Source organism: Spermophilus citellus (genome assembly GCF_964194105.1).
Source record: "Spermophilus citellus genome assembly, chromosome: 3".
Classification (NCBI taxonomy): Eukaryota; Metazoa; Chordata; class Mammalia; order Rodentia; family Sciuridae; genus Spermophilus; species Spermophilus citellus.
In genome coordinates this window covers 72,926,320-72,942,892 of record NC_138184.1, presented here as the reverse complement: position 1 = coordinate 72,942,892, position 16,573 = coordinate 72,926,320, and the positions used below count along the sequence as shown (strand labels likewise).

Below are 16,573 nucleotides of genomic sequence, written 5' to 3'. Positions count from 1 at the left end.
TCATAGGGATAAAGGCCAATGCACCATCCACACACTTGAGAGGTACCTTCTGGCTGCAGCTCCAATGCTTTACCACATCCTGATAGAAAAGTTCCTTCTCTGTCCTTTATTTGGTTCTCATCCAGTCTTCTGACCTTTACTGAATATCCAGAGAGCTATATAGAAGCATTCTGTGCTACCCTTAGCCTTCTCCTGATCCTATAGCCAATTTACCACCTCAATGCCCAGGTGGTTTCACCTGTGAGGGTCGAAATGTTGAAACACCAATTGTTTGATCACCAACTGTAACCAAAGCAAAGACAGCCTCTGGACCACACAGGTAGATGGGTATGGCAGCCAAACTATATAAAACCGACCACAACTTCTTCCTCCCCTTTGTTAGCAAACATCTGCAATTCAATTCCTTGACTTTTTGAAGAAACACAAGTGTTGCTGGGCATGGTGGCATAAGCCTATAATCCCAGCAACTCAGGAGGCTAAGATAAAATTGCAAGTTCAAGGCCAACTTCCATAATTTAGCAATGGCCATGTCTGGGTTCATGCCTTAAAACTGGACAGGGGGCGGGGGTGCTGGGGATGTGGCTCAAGTGGTAGCTCGCTCGCCTGGCATGCGTGTGGCCCAGGTTCGATCCTCAGCATACAAACAAAGATGTTGTGTCCGCAGAAAACTAAAAAATATTAAAATTCTCTTAAAAAAAAAAAAACTGGGTGGCGGGTGGAGGGTGAGGAAACACAAGTGCTTTTCACAAGATAAAAATATATGTGGGGGGGGCTGGGGTTGTGCCTCAGCAGTAGAGCACTCGCCTAGCATGTGAGAGGAACTAGATTCGATCCTCAGCACCACATAAAAATAAAGGTATTGTGTCCAACTACAACTAAATAAATGTGTGTGTGTGTGTGTGTGTGTATGTAGGAATGGCATTGTGGCTCAGCGGTAGAGCGCTTGCCTAGCATGTGTGAGGCCCTGGGTTCGATTCTCAGCACTGCATATAAATATATACAAATAATTTTTAAAAATATGTATTTCATAATTTAAATATCCTTCTATGTATAGGAATGGGGATTTTGGTCTTGCAGAGAGAAATTTTCTATTCATACCAATATCAGACTATAATACTTCCCCTTCAAACTCCTCCCAAGTACTTCTCCCAAGTACTCTGGATGAATGAGATCAATGAAAGAACTAGCCTAAAGAAGAGACTGTTGCCTTTAGAATGGCATGTTCTTATTCGAGCTGGGTCAGAAGACTTCTGACATTTAATCCTATTTGTTGGTTCCTCAAAGGAACCAAGAGAGAGGTCTTGTGATCCCCTGTCCTGGTGCTAGCCTGGTGTTGCCCCAGTTCCAGCACACCTCACTTGCCATCAGACAACCACATGGCAGAGATATATATGCTCTGCAACCCAAGATGTATAAAAATGCTTACCCCACACAGTTTTATGGTTTGGGGCAGGAGCCCTATTTTTCAGAGATCTGCACTCAAGCACATACAGCTGAAATCATATGGTATCTGGGATGCAACTTAAAACTGAAAGCTGAAGTAAGAGGACCACAAGTCCAGGAAAGGATAGGGCAGGGAGGGTGAAATAACACTAGCCAAATGTTACTACCTCTCAAAGAACTTGGGAAACCAATTTTCTATTATCTCTACTTCTGGAAATTTTTTTAATGTCCATGATGTAACTCCCCCCCCCCCCAAAGTAGTAAGCCCATGGCTGTGCATGGTCCACAGCTCTTGTGAACACACCAGGCACAGCCCACTCAGGGAAAGGACACAAGCAGTCAAAACTGGACTCAATAGCCTAGTTCTACTTAAAAAAAAAAAAAAATATATATATATATATATATATATATATATATATATACATACATACATACACACACATACTTATATAAAGTTACATGTACACATAGGGCTGAAGGAAATACATCAATATGCCAGTAATGGCCATGTCTGGGTGGAGAGATTATGGATAACACCTTCCTGTTTTTCAATCCTCTACAATGTTATCTGGAAAGAAATAAAGTACTACACCCAAAGTCCTGAATGTACTGACCAAAACAGGAGGGACAAACAGGGCCAAGGCTGCTGTGACTGCTGAGCAGCTTCTTCCAGACTGCACTGTGCCCATCCTCTCACTTCACAATTCTTCTCCACATCTGCTCTGCCTGCTGCAACCTTCCTCCAGGGGCCTCTGCCCTGCCCACTCCAGCTGGACAGATGGGCTTCAACCCAGCCTCCAGGAAACTCCACCCCCACTTGCTCCTTCAGAGGACTGCTCTTTCAGGCTTGGATGCTGCACCTCCCACTGTGCATTTCTTCTTAAAAGGGTGAGCACTACTTCCAACATCATCACGTTGTACCACCTCTCAGAATCAGTAAAGGAGCAGGCCTCCTTCACTGTAGGGGTGCATTCCTGTGTCTCCCTCTCTCTTGCAAGCTTGTGCATGCATGCACACCCACACATGTGCATACTCATGAACACCAAATCCTACCACCCCTTCCTTTACAGACTCTCTCTCCTAAACCATCCTTTCCAATTCTATAGTCACTTGCACCCAGGAGGTCTCAAAATTGAGTGTGTATTCAAAATCAACAACTGTGCGGGCACAAATGTCAAGCAAGTAGAATTCTCCCACACTCCTATGAGAATGTATACTGCCACCACTTGGGAAAACTGTTCTGTAAATATGCCAAAGGCCACATACTCCTGACCTATCCTCCCACCCCACCCTTGCCCCAACATGCACAGCCCAGAGAATTAAGTGCATGTCTTCCAGCAGAAGACAACACTGGTGCCATTCTTGGTGCTGCCTTCATGCAGCCAACAACTGGAACTAACTCCAATGTAAATTAAGAATAAAGTCAGGCATGGTGGTGCATGCCTGTAATCCCAGAGACTCAAGAAGCTGAAGTAGGAGGACCAAAAATTCAAGGCAAGTCTCAGCAAATCCGTAAGCCCCTCAGCAACTTTGCAAGAACCCTGTCACAAAATAAAAAGGGCTGGGTATATAGCTCAGTGATACAGCACCGCTGGGTTCAATCCCTAGTACCCCCTCGCAAAAAAAGGGAAAGAAAAAAAAAAAGAAACCCCCCCAAAACCCTGCTGAATTTCACAGATATGATGCTGCATGAAAGAGGTCAGACCCAAGATCACCTGATGTGATGCTGATGACAGGAAGTTTAAGAATAAGTCAAAGGGCTGGGGTTGTGGCTCAGGGGTAGAGCACTCACCTACCATGTGTGAGGCGCTGGGTTCGATCCTCAGCACCACATAAAAATAAAGATATTATGTCCACCTACAACTAAAAAATAAATATTAAAAAAAAAAAGAATAAGTCAAAGGTCTCCCTGGCTAACAAAGTCAGAGGAGTGGGTCTGGATTTGCCCTGGCTGTATGTAAGGGCCTGTCCAAAGTGCAGATCTGGGCAGTGGCTCGCAACATGGACAAATGTGATATGTCATCAGAAGACTGGAGTCTTTATGTCATTCACTGTAGTAGGTATGTTATACCTTAATATAAGTACTACCTGAAATAAGGAAGAGCTGCTGAGCCATGGGTCCCAGGACTCTACTCCATCCTTCAGTTGGGACCTGAATGGCCTCTTTTGCCTGAATTCCTACCACAGGGCACTTGGCAAGGACTTCTCTCTTGTATGAATCAAAGCAAACTGTCAATATGTAAGGTGACCCATCAGGGCTTCTGAAGGCAAACCCTGAGTTCTTTCTACTTCACAAGAGGGGATCCATCCCACACAGCAAGCAGATCCCTTTTTCAAAGGTCATCTCTGATAAGGAGGACTGAAAGGAAGCTAGAAAGAGAGAAAAGCGGAACAGAAGGGCAGGAGGGAAGAAGGGACAAGTCATTTCTCAACCAACAAGCACTGCCCAGCCCGCCCCCAGAGCCCAGCTGACACAGGAAGAAGCAAGGGAAACAGGTTGCAAAAAGCAGTACCCTGGAGGTGGAGGTCTTTCTAGTTTTCCAGCACTTGGACCAGAAGCCCCTCCCATGTTGCCCTGCTAATCCTTCTCCTAGACCAAATATAAGGGGTACAGCTCAAAAGCTGCCCTACAGCCCAGTCACACTTCACTCCATCTCCCTACTTGCCCCACCCCTACCCCCTTGGGCACATTCTCAGGCAGCAAGTGAAAAGAAGCTTGTGGGGCCAAGGGCTAACAGGAAGCAGGGACCAAAGGAGGTACCAGGGAGCAAGATAGCATTCACAGAAGCATAGGAAAATGGCATAAATGAGAATGAGGCAGAAACCTGGGGAAAGGCACAGTCAACGTTTTTACTATCCTTACAACTCTCCCTATATTTGAAACAGTCTCAAAATAAAAAGTTCAAAATGGAGATATGGGGCTTAGAGAAAAGGTTAGGTATCTCTTCCAAAGACTCACTACCCTAAATAACAGTTATTTCACCTTAAGATACTTAATTCATTCAATATAGGGTCTTTATTAACAGTCCCACATCTGAGACACAGATTCGTTATGGAAGTTGAGGTAAGCATCTCCCTGATGGAGCAGTGGTTTAGAGATGATTAAACAAGACTTGGTTCTTATTTTATTTCCTTTTATTCTCCAGAATTAGGTATTCATTTTGCTTATCTATTAAATAGAATCACCTAGAAAAAGTCCTTACTCTCCTCTGTCTTTAAATCAATGTCTAAACCTATCAGGTGGAGCACATCTGCAATCTCAGTGCTTGGGAGGCTGAGGCAGAAGGATTACAAATTTGAGGCCAGCCTGGACAACTTAGCCTGTCCAGAAATAGAAAATAAAAAGGGCTAGGGATATAGCTCAGTTGTAAAGCATCCCAGGGTCCAAAAATAAAAATAATAAATATCTCAATGAAAAAAGAGATCAAGCCACAGGCAGTGATGCACACCTGTAAACCCAGCCTCTTAGGAGGCTGAGACAGGAGGATCACGAGTTCAAAGGCAGCCTCAGCAACAGCGAGGTGCTAAGCAACTCAGTAAGACCCCGTCTCTAAATAACATACAAAATAGGGCTGGAGATGTGGCTCAGTGGTTGAATGCACCTGAGTTCAATCCCAGTACCAAAAAAAAAAAGGGGGGGGTGGTGGTCAAAATTAGAAGTGATCAGAGTTTAAGTAGCACTAATGGCCCCAACCTTGGTAGGTTATAGGAGAAGCCAGCACTGCAATAAATGTAAAAATAGCACAAATTCACAAAAAAAATTTAAATATGTGAATTTCATGTCAGAAGGCACGATAAGAACTCTGTAAACTGAGGTAGTAGGAAACACTGTGAGGTGAGCCACTGGGGATCATCAAGAGGGGGTGAGGCCAAGGTTAAAACTTGACAAGGGAAGAGAGATTCCACAAGAAATGAGGTGAGCTGGCCACAATGGGGTCCAGGAAGGCACAGTGTGATACAGGATTCTTGAGCCAGCATGATAGGATTAGTTGGAAGGACAGTTTATGAATGAAAGGGAAAGGGCCTCAAACTCCTCTGCAGGGGTAGACAAAGTAGAATTGGTCTGAAACTGAGAGCCTAGGTGAGGGAGGTTACCTAGGTTGAATGCAAAGCATACAGTGACTTCCCACATCACATTGCTAATTGTGGCCACCCTAGTATGGAGTCCATCATGTCAACATATTTTCAATTACAAAAGGAACGTATGTTCTTTCTTGGCAAAAATACTTTTGGATGGGTGTGGTGGCACATGCCTGAATGCCCAGCAGCTCAGGAGGCTGAGACAAGAGGATCAAAGCCAGCCTCAGCAAAACTGAGGTACTAAACAACTCAGTAGACCCTATCTCTAAATAAAATACAATATAGGACTGGGGATGCAGCTCAGGGGTCAAGTGCACCTGAGTTCAATCCCTGGTACCCCAAAAATAAATACTTTTGCACATATACATACTGAAAATTACAAGGAAAATTAAAATCACTCATCATCAGCTGATGATGCTCATTTTTAAAAACTCAGCTTATATCACACAACCTGCTTGGTGATAGGTTAATGTTGATATTTACACATTATGGAGGGCTCCCATGTCATTACCACCAGCAGCACGGAAACCATCATCTGCAGCTACAACAGAGCTAACCAAGCTCCCTCCCTCTTTGTTTCAAATGTCCCACTCAGATGATGATGAAGCAATGATCACTGCATTCTCATCACCATCAAGCTTTGAACACTCCTAGGTAACATTCCTGGAGGAAATGCCTTAGGAAATGGACCTTTAAGGTCACTACTAAAGGGTTTTCCAAAAAAAAAAAAAGATCCTAATTTATATGTGTCCAATTAATTTTGTTGGTTTACCTGTATCTTGATACAAAGTTATAATGAGAGCAACTATAAACAGAGCAGGGAGGAAGAGTAGGAAGAAAAGAGTAACATTAAACAGAGACATGAGATGGGAGGGAAAGGGAGAGAAAAGGGAAATTGCATGGAAATGAAGGGAGACCCTCATTGCTATACAAAATTACATATAAGAGGTTGTGAGGGGAATGGGAAAATAAACAAGGAGAGAAATGAATTACAGTAGATGGGGTAGAGAGAGAGGAGGGGAGGGGAGGGGAGGGGAGGGGGGATAGTAGGGGATAGGAAGGGTAGCAGAATACAACAATTACTAATAGGGCATTATGTAAAATTGTGGATGTGTAACCGACGTGATTCTGCAATCTGCATTTGGGGTAAAATTGGGGGTTCATAACCCACTTCAATCTAATGTATGAAATATGATATGTCAAGAGCTTTGTAATGTTGTGAACAACCAATAAAAACAAACAAACAAACAAAAAAAAAGTTACTGCCATCTCTAGATGAATGACTCAGGAGGTGAGCTCCCCATTACCCCAACACCCAAAAAGGCTCATGCTGATGCTCAGGAAACCTGCTGTGGATGGATCCAAAAATCCTGTGTTACCTACTCATGGTAACAGGAATTGATACTAATTCCAAAAACATTCATCCTGTACCTGCCCTAAGGAGTTCAGACTAGTGGAAGACAAGCCTTCAAACAATGCAAGTGCAAATGAGTATCTCTTCACCTAGCATTTGAGTAGAGCAGAGAGTGGAGTGTGGGGGAGGACCAGACTCCTAGGAGGAGAACTATACAGCTCAGCCTCAGAAGAACAAGTCTTTCAGGCAGGAGAACAAACTGGATGCAGAACAGCGGGGGGGGGGGGGGGGGGGGGGGGGGGGCAAGAGATATGCTCATCTGAGGAACCACATCAGCCTGGTAGGATGCAGGAAGGGGTGGGGATGGAGCAGGCAGGTGCAGACCCTGGAGGAGGAATGGAGACTCAAAATCAAACCTACAGGCAAGAGACAACTACTAAAACATCCAAAGCATCAAAACAACTGGAGGGAGGGCAAATAGGAGAAAAAAGAGTTGGTGACTGTCAGAAGCTGAGTGGTGGGTATATAGACAATTCTACTTGGTTTTATGATTTTAATTTTTCACCTTGAATTTTTAAAAACTCATTAGAATTCTTTATAATTTTTCCTTAATATACAACCATAATAACTGTCCAAAGGAACAATTTAATGGGGGAAGGTACCCTCAGGCCCTACCATGACACTGGCAGGTAAATAATCATATGGTTATGGATCTCCTGATCTCACAATGCGCAGCATGGATTTTCACCTAGCCACAGCCATACAGTCACAAACAGTAGTAATAGATCAAAGACCTAGGTCAGGAATGGATTTAAAGACACATAGTTATGGTAGGTAGGTGGGGTCATTTACAAAAGGAGCTCAGGGGCTGCCTGAAACATGTGGCTAGGCCCCTTTTTCCACTTTTTGGGGTACAAAAACCCATGGAGAGTTGCTAAAATTATAAACAGGAAGTCCACCCCACAATAGGCTCCTCTATCAGAGTTCCCCAGTACATGGGGCTCTGGTTAATTTCAATCTGTTCCTCCCACCAGTCCTTCAGATGGACACAACCTCTCTTTCTAAGATTAAAAGGTAATTTGCCTCTCTTTTCTTGCTATAGTCCTATAAGCATTCATTTGTAACATTCAGAGCAATTACAAGCAGCAGTGGCTTCTTCTCTTATCTTATAAATGATGAATCACATATGTCAACTCATGCCACAGGGCTTAGCACAACACATCCCTGCATTTCAGCTGCTAGTGCTTTTGCTGAGAAAGCCCCCAACTCCTGAGCAGAAAGGCTCAGGAATGAGAGCTTACTTTCCTTCAATCACGTCACTACTAGTCTAGAAGTTTAACAATCACTTCCTGATTGCCCACTGGAAGCAGTGCTATTAGGGCCCTGGCACTATAGAGGTAATCAGAGGAACAAAGCTCCTGGCTTCTGAGAGAAGATATCTAGCAATGGGTTGTACACAAACAGCTATAAGCCAGCATATTCCCTTAAACCACCAAAGACCATGAAGAAGGCAGAGTGACTCAGCGGCCTTCCCACTGGAAAATAAAGGCCAGACTGGCATAGGGATATTGGGAGGCCCAACTGGGAATAGCCACAGGAAAAAGTCCCACTAAAACCTGTTGGCTTCTGACCCACAAGTAGGATCTGGACCTCCAAGTTTAAGGGTATACTCCCCATACTTTTGAACACCCCCTGCCCCCAGACCCTTGAAAGTTGCTGTTCCTTTGCTTGTTTTCTTTGATCCTTGTTTTGTTCCTTCTCACTAAAGAGTACTTGACTTTCTGCTTGTGTTCCAGGCCAAACTCTCCATATATCCTAGGTGCAAAACCTACAGATCATTATTTCCCTTGATGCTTTACTGGAAGAGGTAGCTGACCTTTGCCCTTGGCTTACCCATGCTCTCCTGAACCCTTCCTGGCACTTCACCAGCCCCAATACAGAGCCCCCTTCACTGTGTTTCCTCCCCTCTTCATTCTGTTCAGTCCCAAAAACAATCTGCTATGGAGAGGAATAAAAGCCTCAAGAGTAAGATGGCAGGAAAATTTAATATATATATATATTTTTTTTTAGTTGAAGTTGGACACAAATCTTTATTTTACTTGTTTATTTTTATGTGGTGCTGAGGATCGAACCCAGTGCCTCGCACGTGCTAGGCAAGTGCTCTACCAATGAGCCACAGCCCCAGCCCAGGAAAATTTAAAAGAACTGGGGAAATGACTGATAAAGTCCTTTCATTCACTCACTGCTTACATACTTTCTGTGAACCTACTCTGAGTTAGGCACTGCACTAGTCACTATAGCCTGTAGACCAAAGACCCACTACTAGCATTAACCCAATAATCCCTCAAGAAGGCCCAATCCCAAAAAGGCCAGTTCAGGGGTCTCTAAAGGTCATTTCTCCTGAGGTCTCTTCAGGAAGAATGAGTGGTCAATGAAGAGCCAATCTGAACCTACAACAGTTTTCCAACTACGCTGTCCCTACAGGCTCCTTTAAGTGTCAATGAGTCCCTTAACCAGGCTCAAGGTATCACCTTCCCTACTACAAAATCTCCTACCTCTGCAAAAGCACAGGAAGAAACAGAGAGCTTAGCACTGAGTTCCCAAACCTCTGTAATGGCTTGCACAGAGGTATTTCTTCATTGTCCTTCCCACTATCCCACTATCCACTATAAGAGTAGGACTCCTACCCTTTCACAGATGAGGGACACAATCCAGAAAGATCAAGTAGTGCCCAAGATTACTAGGCTAAGAAGTGGAGAAAGTGGGGATTCCAGACCTTCATCACATATGCTATTTCAGGTAAAGAACGCCACTATCCTATGAGAAGTGGCTCATGCAGCCCCCAGGGAAATACTTCCTCCTGCACTCTTCCAAATTGCAGAGGACTAGAGTACCTTGGGAAACTAAAAGAGCAATTAAGGCCTATCTGAGGGGCTGGGGATATAGCTCAGTTGGTAGAGAGCTTGCCTCGCATGCACAAGGCCCTGGATTCAATCCCTGGCACCAAAAAAAAAAAAAAAAAAAAAAAAAAAAAAGACCTATCTGAGGGGGTAAACCACATTAGGCTTTACGGGGGGCCACTTAGGAAAGGATCCTGAGTATTTGATACCGAAACAGAGAAGCTGCTGGTCATGAAATCAATGGGGAGAAATCTTACCTATGAATACCTTACATTCTTGATAATACAGGTTTAAAAAATGAATAGGTACTGGGAGTATAGCTCAGCAGGAGAGTGTGTACTTAGTATGAACATGAACAAAATACTGGGTTCAATACCCAGCCCTTAAAGATAAATAAATAAAAAGAGACCAGGGGCAGGATGCACACCTTTTAATCCCAGCCAGTCACAAGGCTGAGGTAGGAGGACCAAAAGTTCGAGGCCAGCCTGTGAAACTTAGCAAGACCCTGTCTCAAAATAAAAGGCTGGGAGATACAGCTCTGTGACACAGTATCCCTGGTTTCAATTCCCAGTCACTGCCACCACACACATTTAAAAAAAAAAAAAAAAGGAGAGCAAGCACGAGAGCGAGCTTAGAATGTTCAAGAATTGAAAGAACCAAAGAGTCTGGAACAAGATGAGAAGACAAACTAGGCCAGGACAAGGGGTTTGAAGAGTAGGACAGCTTAAGTTTTATTGTAATGCTAAGGAAAGGTCACTGATAGGCAGTGGCATGAACCCCTTGACTGCACATCAGCCTTACCTGTGCTATTGGGGGAGGAAGGACTGGATGGAAAGAACGTAAGGGAAAGGTTGCAGTCCAGGAAAGGCTCAGATAGCTAGACACAGTAGAGGAGGACTAAGACTAAAAAGATTCCTCACACAGGCTGTCTAATTAGAGCTCTCTTAAGCAGTCTCAACTCAAAATCCCTCCTTCTCAGTGGGAGCCTGATTAGCCTATACTTTGTAAGCTCCTTCAATTGAAACCTCCCTGGTTCTTTACTATGCTTTCTTTTTGGAGATGCTAGGGACTGAACCCGGGGCTTTGCATATGCTTCGAAAGCACTTTACCATTCAGATCTATGCTTTATTGCTTCATACACTATAAATCACTTGGGTTCAAAGTACAAATTCCAAAATAGCTGATTTTAAATAACAGCATAAACACCAGGGAAAGTTAAAATTAAAAATGTGTAAAATACCCTCATGCAAATTCTTTTTCAACCTTGTGAACACAATGAATAAAGACACCAGGAAAGTGAAACCTAGAGAAAAAAATAAATAAATAAGCAAACCTGAGAAATGAAAACACCCACATCACATTAGGAAGGACACCTTTGAAACTGCATACCCAGCTGTGCTAAAATACTCTCTCTCCCAAAGGATGCAGGACCTAATCTCTGGAACCTGTGAATATGCTACATTACATGTCAAAAGGGACTCTGCAGATGTAAAAAATTCCCCCGTGAAGATGTATTTAAAGGATACAGATTTGAAGGAGAGTACCCAAATGAACCCAATTCTAAATTAAGCTATGAAAAGCACAGAATTTTCTCTAGCTGAAATTAGAAATGTGGCAGAAGTGGCCATTGCTGGAAGGGGCCACACAGAAAAGGAACAACCTCTAGGAACAAAAACTGACCCCTGGCAAAAAGCCAGGAAAGAAAGAGGACATCTCAGTCTTACAAGCACAAGGAAGTGTATTTGGCCAGCAGTCTGAATGGGTTTGGAAGCAGATTCTACTCCAGAGCCTCCAGCAAGAAATGTATACTGACAATATCTTGATTTTAGTCTTCTAAGATTTTAGTCTTCTAAGACCCAGTTAAGCTTACCTGAACTTCTGACCTACAGAAATAACCAGATTATAAATCTATGTTGTTTCAAGATGCTAAATGTGTGTAATTTTTTTGTAGCAGTAGTGTAAAAATAATACACAAGCGGCAATCTGGCAAAAAGAAAAAGCAGGGTGTGGTAGTGCATGCCTATAACCCCTGCAACTCAGGAGGCTGCAGCAGGAGGAAACCAAGTTCAAGGCCAGCCTCAGCAACTTAACAAGACCCTTACTAATAAGGGTGTTAACTTAATAAGACCCTTAACTCAATTAAAAATTAAAAAGGGCTGGGGATGTAGCTCAGGGGTAAGGCACCTTTGAGGGTTCAATCCCCAATAGGTGCCCCTCACAAATGGAAAAGAAACAACTTCAGATCTCCTGGAAGCACAAGGAAACTGAATTATGAAGTATCCATTGGTTGATCTCAACAGCAAAAGGAAACTTTTCAATGTTCCCCCAGCCCTCTGACACTTCTCCAGCCCTCTCTCCTGACTGGTGATGGGGGTTATCCTTTGAGATTTCACCTAGAAGTAACTCAAATGCTTCAATAAAATGCTGTTCAATGATTCTGCAATGTCTGCAGACCTCTCCAGAGGCTATGCTGTGGTGATACCAAGAAGCCACTAACACTACAGTCCCCACTTCTTCCACAGTACTAAGGTTTCCCAGCATTCAGCCAGCTTCCTTTCTTCCACACTGTTTCATCCCACCCCCAGTTAGTCATCCAGGATTGTCCACAAGCTTCCCTTTCTCTGGAATCCTGTCTTCCTCTTTCAGTTTCTACCCTAAGCAGGCCTTTATAATCTCCTGTCTAATTAAGTCATCCCACAACGATTTTACAGATACATGTGATAGGCAGTAATCTAGCAGAGGGGAAAACAGGATGAAGGACAGGTGTGTGTCCCCCAAGAGCTTAATAAAACTCCCCAAACAGCCTAAATGCCTATCTTCTGTCCTTGATTCATTTCCAAGGACTCAGGGGATCTTCCCAACACGACCTGCATTTCACCACCTCAAAGTAGGCCACTATCAAATACAGGCTAAACTCCTTTGCACAACACTCCCAATCATTAACATGACAGCACTGGGTCATCTCATCCATTATATCCAGGACCTCCTTACTCCCCAACCCTAGAACTCTCAGCCCCAACAAGGTCCTTTATGCAATTAAGTGCTCTCATTTCCCCAATCTTCTGCTTGGAATGGTAGTATTTCACACTCCTACATGCCTTGCTAGGACTCAGTTTGTTCATCACCTACTCCACAAGGGTGCTCCTGGTCGGCTAACTGCAACTTTGTAAGAAGCCCCTGCAGCACTCACAGCCTAAGGGAGCACTTCAAGGAACTGTTCCTCTACTGACAGTTCCATCTCCCAGGGCAGTGGTTGTGTTTCTGGCAATTTTGTGGTGAGCACAACTCTCCAGTAAGCTCAGTTAAAAACTGCTAAATTAAACAAGTACTCAGTGGTGAGGGACTGGAGTTCCGTTGGGAGGAGACACCAACTCCAGTTCTTCACCCCCTCCTCCAGAATCAAAGATCACTTCCTGACAGCCGCTTCCTGCCACTCTTTGGCCAAGTTCCTACTACTCTGACGGGTCATCCTTAGCTTCTCAGTCCCTACCGCCCACAGTTCACACACACACCCTCACTTTCTTCCCCTCCCCATGTATATTACATATACCGCCCCCCCCCCGGAAAAAAATTCTGAAGTGCTTTCCTGGAAGAGAAACCTCGAAACGCCTGGTAAAACCACTACGGGCTGCCTCTTTCCCTTTCCGTATCCAGTGTGAACCAAAGCGGGGGAAAGTCCGCACCCAAAGCACACAAATGACGAAGGAGAAAGCCCAGGACGATGACTCATAAGCCAAGGCTCGATGGTTTGCAGAGTTCAGACCTGGAAAGCTAACAAGCAGCCTTACCCACCAACAGAGGAGGTAACCACCGAGGGCCACGCCCTTGGGCTCACGAAAGTCGTGAGTACCTTTCATCTCTAGGTGCCCTGGAGACCCCGCAGGTTCCCGGGCCCGGGATCTAGAACCGGGTCCAGCCTCGGCCTCGCCCCCCGCGCGAGAAAGGAATGTCCGGCCATCCAGTCCCCCGCCTCGGCCCCGGCCCCTACTCACATTTGACTAACCAGCTTCTGCCGGAAGGCGGCGCTCCGCCAATCGGTCTCCTGCCCCGATACATCCATGCCGGTAACTCAGTTCCCACAAGCCGCGTCCCACCCCTCCTCCTCCTCCGCCGCCGCCGCCGCCGCCGCCGCCGCCGCCGCCGCCGCCGCTGCCGCCTCCACCGTAGAGCCAGGCCCAAACCCGGAAGACGTCCGCGGATCCTTGGCCGCACCGGAAGTAGAGCATGTATTGTGGGAAATGGAGTCACGCGCGGGGACCTACGGGAATTGGAGTTCTCCTTACCTGTTGTTAACTTTCCCAGACCCTGGCATCAGGGAGTCACGCGCCCTCTCCCGGAGCGGCGGTCTTTCATGGCCTGTACAGTATGTGTCTGGAGCTGGAGAGAGTGGTTGCTGCATGGAACTCCCAGTGCTGTCCGCTGGAGGGGCTGGCCTTTAACATTTTCTATGACCCTACTGTGTTTTGGCCTCATCAAGTCCTTGAGGTCTGAATCCTTCAGGAATAGCCAGACAAACTGCCAGTCAGATGTCTTCAGCAATTCTTGGGAGAGGGTCTTTCTTTTTTTTTCTTCTTTTTTGGGGGATCGAACCCAGGGGTACTTTACCACTGAGCTACATTTCCAATCCCTTTAAAAAATTTCGAGACAGGATCTTGCTAAGTTGTCCATGCTGGCCTCGAACTTGTGATCCTCCTGTCTCAGCCTCCCTAGTTACTGCTCCAGAAAGAGGGGGTTTCTTTATCAAATAGGTGTGAACACCAATTGTGTGAAAGGTTCTGTTCCCTGCCTTCCTGTGACTTCCAGAACTGTGTCTGAGGAGTGAGTTACGTGACGCTTCTTTCCATTGGACCTGTAATCTCAGATTCCATCATGGCTTTATTTTGTGACTGCTGAGGGCCATTGCCAAGTAGGAATGACACATCAAAATTTCCTTGCCAGCGTACCCCATGTTGCTTAGAGGACATTCGCTGGGACATTGCATGTATGCTTTTTTTTTTTTTTTTAAGAGAGTGAGAGAGGAGAGAGAGAGAGAGAATTTTTTTTAATATTTATTTTTAGTTCTCGGCGGACACAACATCTTTGTTTGTATGTGGTGCTGAGGCTCGAACCCAGGCCGCAAGCATAGGAGGCGAGGCAAGCGTGCTACCGCTTGAGCCACATCCCTAGCCCCTGCATGTATGCTTTAGTAAGGTGACCTTGCTCAAGGACCAGGGCGGATCTGGGTTTAGAGCTGATCAGGTTTTAGGGAGTATCCCATCCTTGGGTTTAGGGAAGTTCCAGGTTTAAGGTGTACCCTGCTGGGGAATAGGGTGTATTCTGCTGCCTCAGGCACGCCAGATCCTTGAGTTCCCGTTGAGTTCTCGTGAGATTCAAAAAGTATAGAAAAAGAAAGCCTCGTGGAGTAGGTGAATTGGGCAGCGGCAGAACTGGGATTTCCCCAGAAAGTGTGTAGAGGCCGGTGTGAGTTCGGGAATAAAGATTGCTGTTTGAATCTACAAGGTGTGTGGTGGCTCGTGATTCTGTGCCCAGCCAAGACTGCGGCATGTGACAAACTACGTTTGTTAATTTTCAGAGTCTTCATATTGAGCTTTCTTCATGTCCCTGTTATAGAGAACATATTCAGCCCAGTTGGTCCCTGGAGGACTGACATCAAAACAAAGTGAGTGGGAGGCCGAATGAGAGGATTCTGGGGTTCTGAGTATAAGTTTATGAGGATAAAATTTCTCCACATTGGGGCTGGGGATGTGGCTCAAGCGGTAGCGCGCTCGCCTGGCATGCGTGCGGCCCGGGTTCGATCCTCAGCACCACATACAAAGATGTTGTGTCCGCCGAGAACTAAAAAATAAATATTAAAAATTCTCTCTCTCTCCCCTCTCTCACTCTCTCTTTAAAAAAAAAAAAAATTTCTCCACATTGGACCGATGGACTTATCTTGTGCTCATAGGTAGGGGGTTGGGGGTGGTGTGAGGTGACTTCACAAGAGCAAGGTAAATACAAATTTGACCTTCAGAGAGTAAGTATACTGGCACCTAATGATGCACACTGAATTCTAGGCCCCATCTGACTACGTAGACCCCTTGTCTCTTAGCCTTAGGCAGGAAAAGGGTGGGGTAGGTGGGGTGGGAGGGGTGTGACCAAAATCCCCAAAGGAGCCCCTCTTGCCATCAGAGTTTCAGATCTTGCATTGATGTGAAAGCTTTTCACATCTTCAAACTTTTTTGCTATCATTCTCCAAAAATAATTTGTAAAAAAATTATACCTAGGCGTTATCAACTTGTCCTGGTTTGCCTGGGATTTTGCAGGTTTTAGTTCTGAAAGTGCTGAGTTCCTGTAACCACCTCAGCTCCAGGCCAACCAGAATGATTGATCACATTAACTGCACCACCCCGCTTGTATATTTTTTAATTGTGATATAATTCACATACCATAGAGTGGTTCGCGATTTTAGGAAATCCTTTTTCTTTACGTATTGAGGATTGAACTCAGGGACACTTTACCACTGAGCTGTATCTCTGGTCCCTTTTATTTTGTGACAGGTTCTCACAGAGTTGTTGAGCATCTTGCTGAGATCCTGACACTGGCCTTGAACTTGCAATCTTCCTGACTCAAACTTTCAGTTAGCTGGCTGGGATTATTAGCATGCACCACTGTGCGTGGCCAGGTCACCTTTTTTTCTTTTTAATTTACTTTTTTGTGTATTTTTATTTTGTTTTAATTAACTGTACATGATAGAATACATTTATGCATTTTGATATATCATACATAGATGGGATATAATTTCTCATTTTTTCTGAGT

The 16,573-nt window shown here is 44.9% G+C and overlaps 1 protein-coding gene across 13 annotated transcripts in view; it reads right to left on the bottom strand.

Annotated features, from left to right (window-relative positions):
• MED15 (mediator complex subunit 15) overlaps positions 1–13,939 on the bottom strand; it is a 73,531-nt gene extending 59,592 nt beyond the window's left edge. For 4 of the 13 annotated variants that reach the window (XM_081283674.1, XM_081283687.1, XM_081283681.1 and 1 more), the window contains exon 1: positions 13,770–13,938. In XM_081283674.1, coding sequence (XP_081139800.1) covers positions 13,770–13,837 — 68 coding nt within the window. In that variant the 5' untranslated portion in view covers positions 13,838–13,938. Of the gene's footprint in view, positions 1–7,026; positions 7,153–13,769 lie in introns of those variants that run through there. The other 9 variants (XM_081283682.1, XM_081283685.1, XM_081283684.1 and 6 more) reach the window with 5 other exon arrangements.
• Positions 13,940–16,573: the final 2,634 nt, after the last annotated feature.